Below are 20,840 nucleotides of genomic sequence, written 5' to 3' on the forward strand. Positions count from 1 at the left end.
AAACTGTAAGTTGCTAAAAAAAAAAAAAAAGGGAACTCATCCTGCTGTCTATTCCCATTCAGTTATGTCAACAAACACTGTGAGAAGAATTTTTAGAAATAATAATACTTTTAGACATTACCTTTTTGGTCCTTTCTGTCTTATGTCTCGGAAAAAACATACATTCTTAATCCAAAAATCTCTCCGGCTTCTGCTGCCAGCAGAAGCTTTTTTATGCCTCTCATTCACATGCACATTCCTTCCTACCTGAAAACTGAATTTATCTTATGCATCTTTTCCTCCTTTTGTAGTTGTAATTCAATAATAGCACTAATTCTAGACAGATTATATTAAGTGTGCCTAATGTAATTAATACTGCTGTATAATTTTGAAACTCATTTATAAGCCATTAGACTGCGTGGAGGTCCTACACTGTGAAAAAGATTTAAAAAGCTACAAAACCAAAACAAAACAACAACAAAAACACAGCTAAAATGTTACCTGAATTCGCTTTTCTTCCTCTTCCCTCTTTTTCCTTTCTTCCTCTTCCTGTTTTCTCTTTGCCTCAATCTCAGATTTCCTGTTACAAAAGAGGAAGAGGAAATGAAAAATTTTGGTGAGTTATTGCAAAGTAAGTGAACAAGAGATATGAAATCATCCTCCATAAAATTAAGTGGTAATCCAAGAGTCTATATAGTCCTGATGACAAGATCCTGTATGTAAAGCCAAGGGCCTTTCTAAATCCATTTTTACTCCCAGCTGCATCATAAAATATCTTTCATCGTCTATTCTGATTACACCTGAATTAGAAATTGTCATCAGGGGAAAGGAAGTATTTTAACAGCGGATAGCACACCGCAAAGTGACTCTCTTTAAGCATAGGATTATTATAAGTAACCTCATTAAAGTGCCTTCCCTATTTTCTTCTCATTCTAAAACCAGCAACTTGTTTGACACTCACAGACGCCTTTCTTCTTCTTCCTTCCTTCGGCGCTGCTCTTCCTCTTCACGTCTCTTTCGTTCTTTTTCCATTTCCTCTTGGATGCGTCGTAGCCTCTCTGCTTCCTCTTCTTGCTGTTTCTTCTTCTGCAGTGCACTCAGAAGCTGCTCAGAGCTTCTAACTAGAGCATCATATTCTTGCAGGATCTGTTCTCTAGTCATCATAGTGGTCTGCAAAATGATACAACAAGAGGGTATAATATTCCTTTTCACTTGTAATTCACTTTTTAAAAATGTGTATTTGAAAAATCTATTTGAGAACTGAAAGCACTGAGCGCTGTAATTAAATTATACTTCAGAACTGGGGACCTTGAACATGCCTTCCTTCCTTCCTAAAATCCTCTGGATCCATTATTCTCCTCTCTCTTATAAAACTGTAGGAAGTAGTCTCCATTTTATCACTGAAACTAGACATGATTTTTCTTTAAAAGATGCCTTCATTTCTGAAACCCCACAGTTATGCAACAGAAATTAATGCTTACCATCCTAAGATGAAAACTGAGATCTTACTAGTTTTATGTTTTAATAAGGAGCACATTGTAAGTAATAGATTAAAAAAAAGCTATCAGTGGCAAATAACGTGTTGAAAGAAAAAATAATGCAATTGCCTCCAAATTTCATTGATAGTGATGATTTAATTAATGATGAATTAATTAATGATTTAATTAATTTGAATTTTACAATTTACAATGATTTATACCACTAAAACTGTGACATGGGGTGTCTCCTAACCTTTTACAAGGATGTATCATGATGAGAATCAAGTTGTATAATTTTAATTAGAAAAGAAAGAAGTATAGGTTGATAGGCTAACTCTATAACTGCTCCAACAGTGATTTTAAACAACAAATCTTCATACAGGACACTTAGAAGGCTATTTACATGGTATGAAACACAGAACTCAAGTTTTTTTTTCCTAACACTGGTAAATTCCAGTGAGCTTTCATTTTGTCTGTGTGCTTTCCTTGTAAGAGACTAACAATTATAGGCCTTGATGCAAATTCAGCAACTGATTTCCCTTCATGATCAGGTCTGAAAAAAACTTAATAACTGGAATATCAATCTCCTCACTCTGTGATAAATGCTTGTAAATTTCAGCCCTGATTAATAATAAAAGCAACAAGCAAACAACTAGCAACACCCATCTCACAAGATCAAGACACATTTTTGCTTTAAACTCTCCAGTGCCAATTTTGAAACACGGATAATAATTCAAAAATCCAGATTTACTTCAGTTACATTCACAAATAATTTGGAACAGGATGTAGTAGTGCCCACTGTCTCTGAAAAATGACACTTCTATATTTAAATGTCTTTCCTTTAAAAAAGAAAATACTTTGACCTTCTACTTTAGATTAAGGTTTTAAAAGATTCCAGTAGAAAGAAACTATTTCTCCCATACCTTAATTTTGGTCATTGAAGCATCAATAGAATATTCCAGCTCCTTGATCTGCTTGCTTGTTTCTGCTTTTCCCTCCTTCAGAGCACTTACTACTTCATTAAATTTATCAAGTCTCTTCTTCAGTGTACGCACCTTTATCAGACCATCAATGCTGTGAATTTAAGACATTTTATTTGAGATGTTTTTAAAAGGTGACATATTTGAAACTACAGCTACCATTCACATTAAAGAGGAGTCAAACTATGCCTTCAGATGAATCTCACCATCTTTCTGAAATTCAAAAATTATCAGCATGAACTAATTGAACCATAAAGAAGCCTTTTAATAACAACCATCATTAATACCAATCACCGATGACCAGGTCTTTGAGCAAATGGTGACTTAAAATGGAAAAATGGATTTTTATTTTGATAATCAATGCTTTTGTCTCAGTAACAAATCATTAGAATCACCACCACTCGAAAACTTTGACTGGAGTGATGAATTTGAGATGTGACATTGAAAGATCAATAACAGGACTGAATCAGATAAAACTTAATTATACAACATGGAATCAGATCATTAGACTCCACAGCAAAAAAAAATATCTAGGAGAAAAAAAAGGCATCGAGGAAAACTTGCAGCTTCTTAAAGAACCAGAAGGCCATACACACAAATTACAATGCTGCAGACAGTCTTCCTAAAAAGAAGTCACTGAAATCAGAAATGCCAAGGACCAAAATTATACATAACTATCAAAAGGATGTAAAATACATGTATGTATTTTATATATATGTAAAATAATCCCAGTATTAAAGACCAGACAGCTGGATCTCTATGAAAGAAAAAAAAAAAGTGTCAGCAATGCTTAATGACCAGTGGCTTTTCCATCAGTATTCCATGCAATCAGATTAAAGCTAATGGAATTACTTGATTCCAAGGAAAGGCAAGACAGACAGAACAAATAATTATTAAGCTAAAGAAGAAAGGGAGCCTATAATGGAAGGTGTGAATGAATAAAGGACAAGAATTATTGAACTTAAATTGCAGTTAGAGAGACATAATTAAGGATTCCTAATACCTAAGCTATCACTGAAGGATTTTATGAACAAAGAGCTTAATAAACATCTCTTTGGAAATGTTCAGATTTATAGAATCACAGAACAGTTTGAGTTGGAAGGGACCTCCAAAGCCCACCTAGTTCTACTCCCCCCCCCGCCATGGGCAGGGACACCTCCCACCAGACCAGGTTGCTCAAAGCCCCATCCAGCCTGGCCTTGAACAGCTCCAGGGATGGGGCATCCACAGCTTCTCTGAGCAACCTGGGACAGTATCTTACCACCCTTTTCATTAAAAAGAAAATAAGAAAAAAAAAAAAAGTCTTGCTTATATGTAATTTAGGTTTTAGTGTTATTTAGCTATTCATCCTTGGGAAAGAGAGGTAGAATATGGTACCTCTCAAAGTCCCTTTCAATCATATTTAGCACACACACTATGAAGATACATTTAATTCAGCATAGTACATCTCTTCTTTATATTCACAAGGAAGTATTATAGAAATACCAATTTTCTTCAGGAAAGGAATATCCTCTTACCGTGGTTTGTGTTTTCTCTTACAAAGCCACATACGAATAGTCTTTTGTATTTTGATGCAGGCACTGGCTCGGTATTTTATCTTATTTTTCACTGTAAACACAGAAAAGACACTGAGTCTCAATGGTTTAAACAATTTAACACAACTTTTATATTCCTCACACACCTGATGGCTACTGTATGTAGCTTGCATGCATTGAGAGCTAGGTCCACACTGGAAACCAAACACCTAAGATATAACAGAATTGACAATCCCGTGCTAGGCTTAAGGGCTACCCCACAAAACAAACAGGCAGAATTCAGCGCCCAGCACACACACACCAAATAGAAAAAAAAAAAAATGCAATCAAAACTCCTATCACCACCAACCTCTACTCCTCACCGCTTTGTTTCTACTGCAAGGTGGGCAGGCCAAACAGTTAGAAACTATTTGATATTTGATAGTGATCTGCTTATCAGCAGTAATAACTGGAGTGGAGGTGTCAGCCCTGTTATTCATATCATTGCTTCCAAACATGCAGATTTCATCCGGAGATAACCTCTGTGCAGGCACTTCCCAGGTCTAAATAACTCAGTGGTGTCAGTTGAGAGTTGAACTGTCTTTTCCTACTGATGTCTCTTCCCCCACAATCCTTGTGCTTGCTAGCTATTTCTGAGCAGGTGTTTACCCAGGCACTGGTAAGCACCCAAACATACCGGAGGTGGGGAGATACAGTCTACCACCACTTTTACAAACCTCAGCTTTAAGCGCTTATATACTTCCCTAACAAAAGCCTAAGAAATCTCACCAACCCAGAAAGTACTCAGATTTCAGTATGGAAGCATCTGCTATACATGCCCCTGGCCACATTTCAAGGTGGTAATAATTGGTTTGCTCTATTTTTTAACAAACATTTAGATTAATAAAGCATAAAATACATACATTTGATCACTGAGAGTGAACACCATTGAACTTTTTTCCAACGACTGCAGATAAGCCAGTGATTCACTCGTTTAACTAGCTCTGCTAAGTGATCCGGATCAGACTTCATTATCTGGTCAAACTCTGCAAACTAAATGCAAAACCAGATTTACAAATGAGGAAAACAGAGTGTTAGACTATGTTTCTATTTAAGAGCGAGTTAAAAAAATAAAAAAATAAAAAAGTAAAATATTATTAATGCAAACTATGCCACCATTACACTGGTTTTCAATTAATTCCAGTGAGCATGTACATCTGGGGTATTTAACAATAACAGGAATGACTACTGTTTTATTTTTAAATTGATGTGCAACACTTAGCATTTTGCATAATCCAACCATTTATTAAACACTAAAAATCTGTTGCCTACATTTTTAAGAATTATTTGTTTCTCCACTTCCTGAATACTCACTCTGATCTTCTACAATTTCATGACACCTCTAATTCCGTATCTAGGGGAAAATAAAAACCTGAAAACCTTTCTCAATTTTTAATCTTTCTGTAAGAAATCCAAGTAAAGGCAATCTTTTCTGAAAACCCTGCACTTCTACTTTTTGGTAATTGTATCTTCAAATGACTACAATTTTCCTTCGTACAGCTCCCTACTTCTTTCTCTGCCTAGCAGCAGCAATGCTCACAATCAGAGAAAGAGATTTCAGCTACAATAGACTTTAGTAGAAAATATTTATTTATTTGCTCTGACGTCTTAATATTTGACAAAATAGTCTTAAGTGACTGGTACAACATCTGGGCAACTTGTGGAACACAATCATTACTTCAGACATACAGCAGCATTAGCAACAATACCATGAAATCAATTTTATGAATGTTACCATTGATTCCCCCCCCCCCAGATTATGAACAGTGTTTATGAAAAACCCTGGGCAACCTTATTGAAGTTGGTCACATTTTCAACAGGGTGTTGAACAAAGTCTCCTTCAAAGGTCCCTTCCAACCCAAATTATTCTATGATTCATATTCATGTAGTGCAGGAAACATTACCTTGCCGGGTCTGAAAAACACCTTGGTTAACCCAAATTTGTAATCTACTTCATTCAGTCCCAAAGCTTTAAACAGTGCCTGAAACACAGAAAACAGTTAGGTTGATATTTTTCCCCCTTCAAAATAAAACAGTAATACATTTTCAGATTTCTCTCTTACTTTGCAAAAGAGTCTAGGATCCAGTCGTGCCAATTTTTCAGGCAAGTATTTCTTGTACATATTATACAGTTCATGAAATGAAGCTCGCGAAGGGAAACCACCTTGCATCAAGTCCAGAACAGACACCATTCCTAAATTCACAGAAACACATGCACAAAAGGTGGAATCAGCAAAATGCAAATAAAGCAGGGATTTTTATGATAACTTATGGCATAAGCCTCACAGACGTTGTTCAGAGGCCAAACCACAAATTTCAGCTGGGGCTTGATTTAGCCTCTAAAATTTCTTGATCATGTGATCATTCACAAAAAGTTAATACCAAACAGATGAGAAGAACCCATACAACTTTCTCCCTTTCTGAGAAATAAGTAACATCTAGTCTTGTGAGCATTTTTTTTTTTTTGTCATTCTTTCTTTTTAGAAGACTTGATATTTTGTAATTCATTTTTAAAGAAAGAAACAAACAACGCCCAGCCAGGCTTTTATTTTTAGCATGCAAAAGATATTTGTGAGTTGTGGTACAGATGCAGGGTAAAATGTAAATGGAGTGCTAGAACATTTTGTGTTCTTGCAGCACTAGGTATCAGCTGATATGGTGTAATGCTGTTACTATATTTTAGCTGTAACTAGGGCATCAGTGAAGCACAGACACAAAGTCAGGAAAAGGTTCAAATCACTTCAGGCAAAAAAGGCTATGCCAGATTTTGCCCACTGCTTTACATAACCCTACAACACGTTTTCAATATAAGTTTAAAAGCTTAGAAGTTTACCTGTAATTCGTGGTTGCTGTCATTATAGAATGTCTTTTTGCACTTCATCTCACTGCTACTTTTTAAACTTTACATATTATGACTTTTTTTTTCTTTTTTACTAGGTTGAGCTTCATTTACTGCAGCTTAAGTAAGTACACATGGAAAAGTGAGCTTGTAAGGCTACTGTAAAACATTGCAATTGTTATGGTGGGAAAAAAGTTTCATTTTTTATTTTTGCCTCTCTGACATGCTATTAACCTGAAGAAATCCACTGCTAAATGTTCTTAATGGAATTCTAATTGCTGAGAAGTTATCAAGGTTTTGCAATGGTAACACAACGTGAAACACAGGTGGGCTTGTTAAAACACCAGCTCCAGAACCTAGAAATAACTCCAAAAAGAGAAAAAAAAAAAAAAAAAAAAAAGGCACGAGCTACTAAACATACAAAAAGACAGAAAATGGAAAAATATTGAAGTAGTTTTGTGAATAAACACCCTATGAAGAACAACAATAACAACATTAATTCCCAAGAAAGCCTTTCATTCATCTGTTTGGTGAGGAATGAGCAAAACTGTTAATATTTGTCCTTTAAAATAAAGATGTAACTTTTGAAAGTGCCTATTTCATGAATAATGAAAATATAGCATCACAATTTATAACATAAAGCAACAGGAAGGACGATGCTGAAGTTGGAAGCTCAGCTCCAAATCAAACACTAGTATAAAGAAATTCTGAAAAAGTAAAACAGACAACTCTAGCATACTATATATAAAAATCAAAGAAAACAGGCATCAATGACTAGATATCTCAGATAATACATGCTTCTCTAAATGCACAAAGGGGTTTCTCACAGAAATTCCCACAACAATTTAGGGGAATTCTGTTGCTCTGGACTGAGCTGTTGCACTATTAATACTCTTGGCAACACAAAGAGATAGGATTCAGCTCCATATCAGGAAATCTAAGTTTCATAGAATCACAGAATGGTTTGGGTTGGAAGGGACCTTAAAAACCATCTACTTCAACCCCGCTGTTATAGGCAGGGACACCTCCCACCAGACCAGGTTGCTCAAAGCCCCATCCAGCCCGGCCTTGAACACCTCCAGGGATGGGGCATCCACAGCTTCTCTGGGCAACCTGGGACAGTGCCTCACCACCTTTGTAGGAAACAATTTCTTCCTAATATCTGATCTAAACCTACCCTCTTTTAGTTTAAACCCATTCCCCCTTGTCCTATCCCTACACTCCCTGACACAGAGTCCTTCCCCAGCTTTCCCGTAGGCCTCCTTTAGGTACTATAAGGCCACTATAAGGTCTCCCCAGCGCCTTTTCCCCTCCAGGATGAACAAACCCCAATTCCCTCAGTCTGTCTTCATAGGTGAGGTGCTCCAGCCCCTTGACCATCCTCATGGCCATCCTCTGGACTCATTCTAATATGTGCATGTCCTTTTTGTGCTGGGTGCCCCAGAGCTGAATGCAGTATTCCAGTGGGGTCTCATGAGAGCAGAGAGGCGAATCACTTCTGCTTCTTTTGATGCAGTTTAAGTGCCAATACATGACTTCTTACACATGCACCAGGTGTCTTAACTCTCATTAAAAGCAAGGGAATAAACAGCTGATGGAAAGCAGAATGACTCTTCTTATACAGATGAGACCTTACCGCTGTTCAAATTAATCACTTCTGTGTTTTATTAACTAAAATGAGAAGTTACTGAGCACCTAAGTAACTGTTTATAAGGCATAAATAAGCTACCTTCTAGAAAGCAAGGGTTCAGTATCAAATAAGTATCAATTCTATTCCACATATTTCAAACTTAGATCAATCTATAATGGCCAAGTAAATAAAAAAATATCAGAGGGAAAAAGATCAGAGGCATACACTACCTGAACATTGAAGCTGAGAGAGGATCTGCCCCCCTTCAAAATGGTGACTTGTCATCTTTAAGTTAGGTTTGATGCACCGAATAAAGCTAGATCCCTGTTACCAAAACAATGAGTTAGCAGAATCTGTACATTTTGAAACCTCCTGAAATATGTAAGTCATTTAAGAATTACTGGTGGCGGAGGAAAGGGAAGAAATAAAACAATACCTTTCTAAAAAAGAAACTGACATTCTTTTGCTCTCATACATTCTTTTTTTCAGTCCAGCCTTTCTTTTGATGTAACTGACCTCAATGCTCAAGCCATTAATTGGAACCTTGACTTTCGGGTTTTCAGTGAACTGTTTTGCTTACCACTGGAACAATCTAACTAAGATTTAGCGGTCTAGATTCTACTACAATCATCTCCACAATCATATCACCTAAATGCCTTCTTTCTCCAGAGTTCACATGCTACCAGTCTCCTGACACTGGAATCATACCAGATGAACTTGATCATCCCTTTTTCTAGCTTTCATTTCTTACAATTTCTTTTGGCTCATGTCTTCACTCTCCCTTCCCTCACATGGTTCCAGCCTGCTCTCATCCCCAAATGTATTACCTCTACGATTTTGACCACTGCTTTCTCTGGTCAATTCATAGCCATCCTCTATTTAAGGATGATTTTTTTTTTTTGTGAGGCATCGTTGATTACTCAAATTTTTCTGTTAACAGGTAGCCGATGATAACCTCCTACCTTATAAACTAAAATGAAATTGGGACTAACAAAACATATTTCTACTGCTGGTTTGCAGTGTTTTTCACAGACCAGAGTGAGAGAGAACCCACCAAGGAACCTCTCTAGTAACAACACATTCTTGGACGTGGGTTAGTTGAAGTCAGAGCAGAGCACCTCCAGCCACATTTTTTCCCTGGACTGACTCTCGGTTCCACTGTGCTGTGAATGATGGAGGTTATCTTTCTTTCAGACCATCCTCATGATTTCTGTGAAACCTTAACTATACTCCACCACCTGTCCAAATCATTTGCCTTGTTTTTGCCCTTCTTTTGACAGAGCATAATCCCCTATTCACAATTGGTTAGAACACTCTGTCAAGAGAAACAAGAATGTGTTCCTACAAATGCATCTTCTAAAAAAATCAGTATGTTGAATTGCATGGAGAATTCTGCAAGCTATTGAATTACATCAGCTAAAACAGCAAATTCTCGTTAGGGGAAGCAGGTTCTTTGAGCATCTGTGTATCTGCAGCCTACCACAAAAGTGAAATAAAACATTCTAGTTCTAACTAGCTTATGGAATCTGAAAACAGAAATTTATAATTTATTGTCTTACTGCTAAATAACATCTCTGAATCTTTTGAAAATTAGTCACCGATGATTACCAATGAATGGAGGGAAATGAAACTGACAAGAATGGAGATTGCAGCTCAGACAGTTTTAGTATTTTTTACCTGAATTGTGTAACTTCCATTCTACTTTTTTTTTCAGAGTTTTGCTTTTGTTTTGTTTTGAAAGGCAAATTAATACTCATCACCTGCAGAGCAGGACATTTCAAAGGTGTCATATAACTGCAAACTCTGAAGCAAATATTTATCACTAGACATGAGACATTTACATGAGATAATGAATTATGACTTATATCAGAAAATGATAAGCCGCCTGCATCTCTGTATATACTTACAGTACTGTGAAGCTTCTCAAGAAGCAAATTTAACTGAGTCTGCAAAAGAAAAGACATTTCAGTAGTCTTAACAACCACAAGTATACATACAGAACAATGATACAGCATTATTGCATGCACATTTACTGTTAGTAAATCAAACGGAATTGATAAATCAAACATTCACATATTTTAACAGACAAAATCATGTAAGAGTGCATGAATGGTCCTGAAGAAATTACTTATGTTTAACTGTACAACACCACTATGTATGACCAGTTACTTACAACAACATAGTTATCAAAAAGAAGTGCATGCACATTTGGGAAAATAAAAGAAATATGCAATAAAGTTATAAAGGAAATGAGACTGAGCAGCAATAATCCAAAAAATACACTGAAAATTTGTGAAAGTCCAGATTTAATCTTTAACAAGCCTATTTGTATGTTAAATAACACCAAAAGTATATGAGATAAACTCAGCTTTTTGGGGGGGAAAGCTGTATTGGCTTGAGAGTCTAAGTCAAGTCATTTCAGTAAATGAATCGTCAGAATGTATTTTTAATTCTAAACTTCCAAAATTTTAATTCTGCATCGATGAAAACAGACTGTAATTTTAAACTACATTTAACTATGGATGTATTTAAACATACTGTGATAATACCACAAATCTGCACTAATTTGGAGAGAAAAGTTCAGAATTACCAGTTATGGAGGATATTGGGAAACAGTTGCCATTGGTAGGGATGTAAGTTGGTAGTAACTTAAATATTCCAGGACCACATCAGAAAACCAGACTTACACTTTCACTTTATGGATGTGTCTGTTCTACCACACAGATTACTGTTGCGTTAGCCTTTCTAGTTTACTAGCAAATGTTAGGTATATAGACTGAAGTAGGACAAAATTCTGAATGTCCTAACATACTCATTTTCTGTACTGGCACCAAAAAGGAAAGGATCTTACTTTTGACTGATTTTTTTAACCAGATCTTTCAATTACCTCAAGTACTGGCAAACAGATTTGTATCAGCAATATGCATCACCTACAGCTGTCGGTGTTCCTTCCAGTAGACGCAATTGTATTTTGTATGTTTCATGGATATAGTTAGAGAGACAGAAGGAGTTCCACAAGAGGTATGACAAACATTGATAACCTCCTGCTCAGATCTCACATACAGTTTTCATCTACTTTGAATATAACTTTTATCTTTTCTTAAGTAGGAAACACTTTATTTTGTAGAGGAAAACCTAATTTCCATCAACAAAATATGGTTCTGCTAGAGGAAAAATGCCCCTTCCTTATAGTCATAACTTGACAAGAAATAGGAGACTCCCTCGGGTTAATTTCACTAATGATCATATAAATAAGGCATATTGCTAAAACTATTGCTCTTTGAATTATCACAATTTAATCCATCATTACTATATCAAGGTAAAACTATCCCGAAGATTCTTGTGTAGATCTGATGAAGTAATTAATCTTCATTTCCTCAACTGGTTTATGTGAATTAATTTTAATTAGTTGTAAGGAAGGGACGTGTGAAGGGCTTTGTAAAAACAACTCCCTCCATCATCTAGTAATTGATGTAATTAGAAGAATTCAAGACTGACTGACATATTGACAGGTTGAGAATTCTTATTCTTATAGAGATGAAATTTCTACTCAAATAACAAAGTATTTTGACGGCATCTGAATTGAAATTTTCAAGGCTATTAGTGCTCATCAATAGTACATGTTGTGTCTGGGAAGGTAACAGTAAATGAATTACTGAAATTAACACACACATTCAAAATGCCATGAAAGTTGAAAACACTGAAAGAACTATAGATTGATGGGCCAGATCCAAAAAGGACTTTTAGTTTTGTTCTAGATGCAGAGGTGAACACCAAAGACCAAAATACAATCCAGAACGTTCCCACTCAATTGCTGCTTAACTTATGAAATGCCTCCCTTTTTACTTAACCCTTCTTGGACAACTGTATCTTTCACATTTCCACATTTACTGCACATGGAATGCTAAATCCAAGAGGAACTAAAAACCCAGATGGAAGAAAGTGGAAATTATCTCAAAAGATCCCAGTTGCTTTCATTTTGAAAATGCAATTATAAAACACAATGGATCTCAGCTTCACCTACAACAGATTCATGGTTGCAGGGCTTGCCCAGGAGGTCACATATCTGCATGTAATTCCATTTTTCATTCTGTCCTCTGTTCATACATTTTATATTAAACCAATTGCTACAGCTTAATTCTACAACCGCTATATAATAGGAAGGAGGAGGAAATAATGATCAGAGCAAAACTCAAGAGAGCAGAATGGCCAATTCCCAGCTAAATTCCAGAAACACTACTTTACAAGTCAGACCATCTCTCCTATGCTTCCAAAACAAAATTTATTTTTGGATACGTAACAGCGCATCACCAAAAGGGTACAAGGAATTCCCTCTGCCAGACTAACCAATAACTTACTGCCAAGGGTCATACACTTAAGAGTTAAAACACTGAACACAGTATAGACCAGAATCAGAATACAGTTGCTATACAAAAAGCAAGTGCTGGTACTAAATCCTTCCTTTTCTTCCAGCCTTTGCATTTTTACAGAACACTAAGCCACAGGATACACTTATACAAGAAAGAATTTATCTTGCAGTCCTGATTCAGCACATAACCTTAACATTAAGTAGAAATGCAGAAACTCTTTTGCTACTGGCTAGACCCCCCTCTACTTGCAGATTGTGGAATTCTCTAAGGTACTTGCTTTCACCAGGGACTGCATAAAGGGTCTAGACATGTGAATTGGGGTTTTAGGTGCCTTAGGCAAGGTAACATACCAAAAATGTCACAGCACTTAATTTGAAGGCATGTAAATCCTTCATTGGATCTGGCCCAGATGTGTTGAGAAGAGCTCTTACTGAAATTGCAGCAGCTCTATCAACAATAAATCCATGAGATTGAAAAAGTTACCTGCAGCCCATGGTTGTGCCTGCTTTTCCTCTCTTAATTCCCCTATAGTTCTTTTTCTAGCCATCCTGAGCTGGAATAGTCCAGCTAAAATAAAACTGCTGAATGAGAAAAGGATGCAGAAAACATTTGGAGAAGACAAGGTTTGAAGGTCAGCTTTACAACAAGCAGAAGAAAGGAGAAAATGAGGAGAAGCATCAGATTCAGGTATTGAGAAAGGAAACATTCAGCACAATGAACATATTTCTGTGAAAGCCATGACTATTGATATTTTTAAGAGGAAAAACAGTGGTTAGGTTAAGCGTTGAACTTTGAGAATGGTAAACTGCAACTAACTGATAATATCTTATACAGCACAAAATTAAGATAGGATGGAAGAACACCTTTTGTCATGTTTAGAACTCCTGAAAATCCACAGAATTCAAATTTAGATCAAGAAATTAAACCTTTTAAATAAAAGACTTCCATGTGGCTTTGCAAAATCCTGATTTATGAATTACTGCATAATCTCAATAAGAACTATTATCAAACATATTTTGACAGAAATGTATAGCACAAGTTGAGTATACTGGTTTCTTACAATTTAGTAGAAAAAAACATCTATTTAACAACATTTTTGCTGCATGAATGTCTAGTAACCACTAGTTCTCCCATCCTTAAGTTCTACTTATTTTAAGTAACTTAGAAATGGCATATATTATAAGAAAATAGATTATTTGCTATGTTATGTTACCTTGAACTTGTTTCCCACACTGATGAAACTAAGTTTTCCAGCTTTTTGTTTGGGATCCTTGTTGTTGTTGGTATTAGATTCAAACAGCTGTCGAACAAACTTGTCCTTGGATTCACATATGAGAGATTCAAGGGACATGTGCAAAGCATCATTATTTTTTTCCACAAATTGTGTCTGAAAAGAAAAAGCCAAGGAATAATAGCACATTTGTTTCACTGATCCAATTACTTAAGTAAAAAATAAAGTAAAAAATAAGATAAAATTAAAGAAAAGCTGAATTCTATATATTCAAAGATCAGCAACAATATGGAGGATAAATATTTTCATGTTACTTCAAACTATTCATCTGGACACACAAAACATTAATGACAGAGAGGGAAGACATTGTTAAGTTTGAAGGATATTGTTGGAATTATGAAACCCTAGGTAAGGTTTACTGCCTGTTATGACACCGGTTGTGCTTTTGTCAATGATTACACTCATTTCCACTTCCAGTACTCAGCATATCATAGAATGGCTTGGGTTGGAAGGGACCTTAAAGATCATCTAGTTCCAACCCCCCTGCCATAGGTAGGGATGCCACCCAGAAGATCAGGTTGGCCAACACCCCATCCAGCCTGGCCTTGAACACCTCCAGGGTGGGGCATCAATTTGATAGTTCTGAGAAGCTTAAATATTACAAGCAGAGAAGAGCTAAGATCTGTTGTGAAATAGGAATTAGCATGCACACTTTAACTGATGTAACTGAAGTTGGGAAAATGAAATTAAAAACAGTTATCTTAGTAGTACTGCAACCATGGAAGAACAGTTGTTTTAACCAAAGGTATCGTCCCTTCCTACAAGCCCTACGTCTCTGTTTTATTTAAATTGACTCACTTTTAAGCGTTAAGAGCTGTGTATTAAACTGAAATTCAAAGATCAAGACACTTGTATCCAATTTCACACTAACAAAATTCTCTATCAAGAATTTGTGATGCACCTTCAATAGCTGCTTTGACATTTATGAACAGAAGAAGGCAAAATTAATTTGAATGAGAAAATATGAATTTGCCAAGACATCCCATAAAAGGATTTAAAGGTGATGGGAGTCAAATGACAAACACAGGCCTCCCAAATTCCCTTGGACTATGAGAACACAACAGGAACATAAATGTAGACAGGTGAATGCCCTCACCAGAAAATAGCTTGTGAAAGCTGCCACAAGACCAGTGAGAAATAAACTATGAAAATCATACAAAGCAGCTGTAGTCCAGCTAAGGCCCAAACTAAGTCAAACCCTCTGAAGAAGGGGTTAAATAAAGTCAAGCATGTTAGCATGGCTTCTGGACCAAAGCTGCCTCATACCTGATTAGCTCAGAGAACATAGATTATGCGCAAATATCTGGTTCTGTTCCTGAAGAAATCGTATAGTATTATTAACATACGATGGTGAGGTAGACAGTAAACATAGACCATGTGAACATAAATAAATGCATTCCGATGTCATTTATTATTTTGATATTGAGTCTGTGTGTGACCTTGGTTTTTGTAGCACACAGACTTCAGCTGTCTTGTTTTTAAAATGATCTACAGAATGCACCTATCTCAAAACACTGCAGTAATCATTGTTATTCTTGGAGTACTTTGAAGTAAGAACACACCTTGATAGTCTGCATTTTCAAATGACAAAACATATCTTTGGAAGTAGCTTCCCTTTTACACACTGGAGTATTAGAGGAGAACAATGAAGTGTTATGGATCTTTCATTTATCCCATACCCTTTTTTTTTTTTTTTCAAGAATTGTGTTTTAGATGTTGGCTTAAGATGTTTCAACGTTTTTGTACGATTAATAGTCATAAAAAAAGGACAAGCGTTCAGCATGTATTTGAAGGTGACAATTGCAGATATTTTATATTCTTTCATTTCTACCAACAGTAGAAATGGAAAAGAACAAGTATAAAATGTGACCTTTAACGCATAATAAACTGACATTGCATAGAACAAGCATGCTTCTGAAAAGGTCTGCTTAAATCTAGCAACACTTCTGTGTTATGTGGTACATTCCCCTGCTGGAGATGCAGATCTCTGTTGACATACGATTTGTAGCAGATTGTGGCTCAACATCTTTAATGTTGACACTGTTACCTACAGATTTGACACACAAAATATGTCAACAGAAGTCTGTCATCTAAGTTAAAAGAAATTAATACATCAATTCTGTCACACATTCACAAAATTAATTTCAAAGTTAAAACACGCCAACTTTTCAATTTCTATTCCAATTAACAAATTTTGTTGTTGTTGTTTTTACCAATATACACTGAAAAGTATTATAAAGCGTAACAAAACAGTTGACTTTTTTCACTTAAGTAACATTACCGTCTTGTAGCATACTGCTCCTGCAAAATGCCGTATAATAAAGCCTTCATCATCTCTGATATTTCTGTGAACAGCCAATTTAGACTTTCTAGGGATCTGGAATTAAAAATTTGAATTACAAAGAAGAATTACACTGGAGAGTGAGAAAAACGTACTCCTAGGACATCACTATGATTTTGCCAGGATGTTGAAAGTGACATTGCCTGCAATACAGTTGTAAAGACCACTACTATTTCAATTCAAAACAGGATATTTGAAAATCCCATTTTCATTTTCATTCACACCCTTCAAAATAAAATTGTCCAGGATTGCTAAATCTACTTAGTTGACTTTTGTCAACAATTTCTATTCCATTTATTGCACAGCTGATGACAAGCTGACAAATAGCCTTGTCTATAAACAGGATTAGATAGAAGATTAAAATGTTTTTAAAAGGCAACCACCTTGTTGATCATATGTTGATCTATGATCAAGAATGTTTCATTGCACAGGAACCTAATTAAGCAAGCTTAAGAGGATACTTTAAGAAAAGTAAGCAGCTGGCAATTTTATTTAGCTCCTTTTGCTTGCATTTTTTCAGCAGGGATTTTGATTTTTTGTTTTGTATTTCAACAGAAGTCATGTATAAAAGTTGCAATGGTTTGTATTAACCTTCCACAGAGTTCTGTATGTTAAAGAAATAACGACAAATAAATTCACCTGGTGTGTTACTTGCTTTTATGGCTGAAGTGTTAGCTAGACACTTCGTGCAAGTGAAATACTCTCCAAAGCAAGCAGTTTTGGAAATTAACAACAAAATAGCTCATCTGATATGAAATAGACTAAATTAAAATGTGTTTGTTTGTTTGTTTTTCCTTTTCATGCTTTACACACTAACAGTCTTCAAACAGAAGTGAAGAATATGGCTATACTTTCAACAGGATATTGGAATTGCTAGAAGACTTAACAAGCCTTTCGTGAACTTTCAAAACAAACCTAATAACTGAATTTGTCCTTAACAAAAGCATACAGATCACAAACTGGTGTGGTATGAGATTTCTTAGAAAAGGTTTTCATTAAATTCAGTGTTATTATCAACAGTTCCAAGAACGGCTTTATTAAAAGAAGACAGCCAACACAAATAAACCTACAGAGAGTCTGAAATGGTCCTTGTGTTTTTGGTGCACAACTGAAGTAAAATGTTGGTCGCTTGGCTGGGGAAGACGATTTTCTTCATCCAAAATATCCAGAACACCTATTAATTTTGCTTCAATCAAATCTATTAAAAATATCAAAACACAAAAATTAAATATTTAATCACATACCAGAACTGAACATTAAAAGTGTAAAGTGCTACTTATCTAGTTTTGCACAACTATCTTGGGAAAGCTGTTAACACAAAGTCACTGCAAATTAATTCTATAAATTGTAATTGTTGATTTAATCAAGATTCTACACATATTATCAAATTCTAACTTTAATACAAGGAACATAGGGCAAAGAGATACGGCAGGGATTGTTTTATTTTTACAGTCTCAAGCTGAATTTAGTTCTCTAAGTCCCACAGGTACCTGAATGCACCTGTAGTATGAGCAAAGGTCTTTATGAGATAATTGCTTGTATCAGGTAACTGCTATCACTGGCCTGGCCCAACACCTTAAGCAAAATCATATTTCTATAGAAACCAACATTATTTTCCTCAATCACTTCTAAAGGCAGTAGAAAATCCTTTTCTCCTGACTACTCAAGAACAAAAAAAAAAGGCTTAAATAGTTTAATCAGGCCATGATTTTACTAACTTACCTAAGAATACCTTATACAATGAAGAAACGTGTAAAATCTGTGGTGGGGTGTCACATGGAATAGTAAAAGGGGTCATGGCTTAGGGACTACTACTTGTATGCTTATGTAAGCTGCTCAAGCCATTTCTATGGGTAGTAAAAGACAATTTGTCTACAGCCTTTACAACCTGACTCATTTTCCCACTATGAGTCAGAGAGAGAACTTCTCTTTAAATAGGCAGCAGGGTACCCTTTTTGAATCTGAGATTATGCTTCAAAACAAACAGGTATGGGATGGCTGGGGGAACAACCCTTTTTACAGAAACATAATGGTCTGTCTCTACATGATAACAGCGTTCTTGGGAACAGGCTCACACACATGCTTTAGTAAACCACTAGAAGAGCTATGGTTTGCATTCATTAAAATCACATTTTCTGTTGCTATGTTTTTATTCCCTCCTTCAGATACTTTTCTATTGCTTTTTCATGAGATAGCTAAGAGGCCTGATTGGCAAGAGCTATCATCTTTAGTTAAGTCAGAGTTACCAACTGCACAATCCTATCCAACAACATGAAAACTTTTTCAGCAGAGCTACAGAAACTCAGAGCAGCAGAAATTTTGCAACAGATGTTGAATTCTGCCACTATGAATCCTCAATCCAGCCAGAACCGACTAGTTACCATAAATGAATTGCTGCAAATGCAAAAGCAAGGTCAAATTTTGTTCATAATACACCAATTTGGAGAGCACAAGTTGAACAGAAAGAAAACAAGTAAGCCCCTGGCCTATCAGTCTGTGCAAACCTAACAGCAACAAGAATCTCTACAGCCTATTGCCTATAATTCATTTTGCTTCTTTGCCAGTTGGCTCACACAAACAAAAAGGGTGGGTGGGTGTTTAAAATAATGGAACTTTTTCCCTCAGACACCCCCACACTCTTCTTTTTATTTATCTTGTTCTATTTAGGCATTCTGATTAGTTTTCTATGAAAATGCCAAAAAATTCACAAGTCCCACCTGCAGTTATAACACACTGTAGCACAACATGGATCCATTACCAACTGGAAATGGAATTAAAAAAAAAAAAAGAAAAGAAATCACAAGGTTTCAACAGTTATTAAAAAGCATGAAATTACTAGCACCGCTTATATTTTACGTCTAACTGCTTGAAGTAGTTTAAGCTTTTTTCTCCAAGATGCTAATGAATAGCTTGACATTTCAAAAGTACATACCTATACAGTCCTGATTATCTACATAGCGCACTTCATTAACCCCCAGGCCTTCTTTTTGGTAAAGTTCTTGTTCCTTTACAAAGAAAAATAAGGAATAATAGTTAAAGAAAAAATATGACTCACCACATATTTTTTACCCACCGAAACTGGGCATGAACAAACACACATTTTAGAATTCCCTTGCACAGCTTAGTATATTCCAACCTCACCTCCTTAATGATATAACAATGCTTTTAGATACTCCCATTATGTACAAGGTATTGCCTGATATTTGGATACCCTATTTTAATGAATGGTATTTAGAGTAAGAATTCTTCATAGCTTTTTTTAAGGGAAGAAGAAAGGAAGATGTTTCTTCTTGAAAAGTCACGTTCTTTTCTAGCACAATCACATCACACAGCAAGAAGACCACTTGTGGTTGAACATTTTTTTAAATATAAGCATAATGAGCAATCTTATGGAAAATAATGTTATTTTAGTATCTTTTTACTGAAAAAAAAAATCAAATTTAACAATACAACGTACCTCTTTCAGAATTCTTTCATTAAAAAATTGCTGCAGTTTTTCATTACAGTAGTTGATACAGAATTGTTCAAAACTGTTGTGTTCAAAGTATTCTGAAAAATAGTAGTTGAACATCTGTGATAAACCAGCATTACAACAATTTACATTACAATAAATAAGAGAAGTTTCACAGTGCTAATATTTAAGGATGTCTCTTGATATATACGTGTTTCTTTCAATACAATAAAAGATGTTACAGATTTTCAAGTTGCATATAAGAGAAAGAAAACTGCTGTGGCGGATCATATTTCTACGACAAACAACAGACAGTTAGTTATATCTGGCAGCAAACCAAAGCAAGGTCCCACACAATGAAACTGTATGTGTGTATTATTACGGTGGTAATAACAGCTTGCTAGAAAAAAAAATTATTTGTTAAGAATACTTACCAAAACCAGCAATATCTAGAACTCCAATGAAGAAAGAAGAAGTCTCAAATGGAAAACACTGGTTCACCCTGTTCACCACGTGGTCAAAGAGATGACTATACACCGTTTTAGCCAAGGCATCACGAGCATTGTTTGCTTGTTCCACTTTCAAGGGTACCCTATTAAAAAAAATAAATAAAAGAGAGATCTTACATTTCAGAATTTCTCACTTGAAAAAACTGAAATTAAGCCCTAAACTTAAAAAGTATCTTTCCAATCTTTGTAAAACAGGACACAAAAAGGCTGGGCTTTAAACCTAGGTGCCAAGAAACAGCCTTGCCAAGTCAGACTAAGTATTATCTTCCCAAGTTAGATTAAGTATGTTATCTATAAAAAGAAAGAGTAATGTTTCACTAAACTAATTAGGAATAAGATGCGGATTACTTCTTTCTCATTCATTAAATAGTTAACGGCTATATTGAAAATAGCCAGAA

The 20,840-nt window shown here is 35.6% G+C and overlaps 1 protein-coding gene across 9 annotated transcripts in view; it reads right to left on the reverse strand.

Annotated features, from left to right (window-relative positions):
- The window catches only part of MYO6 (myosin VI), a 104,702-nt gene that overhangs the window by 19,316 nt on the left and 64,546 nt on the right, over window positions 1-20,840 (reverse strand). For all 9 annotated transcript variants that reach the window (XM_035320933.1, XM_035320929.1, XM_035320927.1 and 6 more), the window contains 15 exons: window positions 20,368-20,525; window positions 19,940-20,031; window positions 19,415-19,487; window positions 17,553-17,680; window positions 16,423-16,518; window positions 14,064-14,237; window positions 10,388-10,426; window positions 8,711-8,804; window positions 6,075-6,205; window positions 5,916-5,993; window positions 4,875-5,004; window positions 3,955-4,045; window positions 2,381-2,531; window positions 941-1,149; window positions 481-559 (listed from right to left, as the gene is read on the reverse strand). In XM_035320933.1, the coding sequence (XP_035176824.1) occupies window positions 481-559; window positions 941-1,149; window positions 2,381-2,531; window positions 3,955-4,045; window positions 4,875-5,004; window positions 5,916-5,993; window positions 6,075-6,205; window positions 8,711-8,804; window positions 10,388-10,426; window positions 14,064-14,237; window positions 16,423-16,518; window positions 17,553-17,680; window positions 19,415-19,487; window positions 19,940-20,031; window positions 20,368-20,525 (1,723 nt within the window). The remainder of the gene's footprint in view (window positions 1-480; window positions 560-940; window positions 1,150-2,380; window positions 2,532-3,954; window positions 4,046-4,874; window positions 5,005-5,915; window positions 5,994-6,074; window positions 6,206-8,710; window positions 8,805-10,387; window positions 10,427-14,063; window positions 14,238-16,422; window positions 16,519-17,552; window positions 17,681-19,414; window positions 19,488-19,939; window positions 20,032-20,367; window positions 20,526-20,840) is intronic.

The sequence above is a fragment of the Oxyura jamaicensis genome, chromosome 3 (genome assembly GCF_011077185.1).
Source record: "Oxyura jamaicensis isolate SHBP4307 breed ruddy duck chromosome 3, BPBGC_Ojam_1.0, whole genome shotgun sequence".
NCBI classification, from domain to species: domain Eukaryota; kingdom Metazoa; phylum Chordata; class Aves; order Anseriformes; family Anatidae; genus Oxyura; species Oxyura jamaicensis.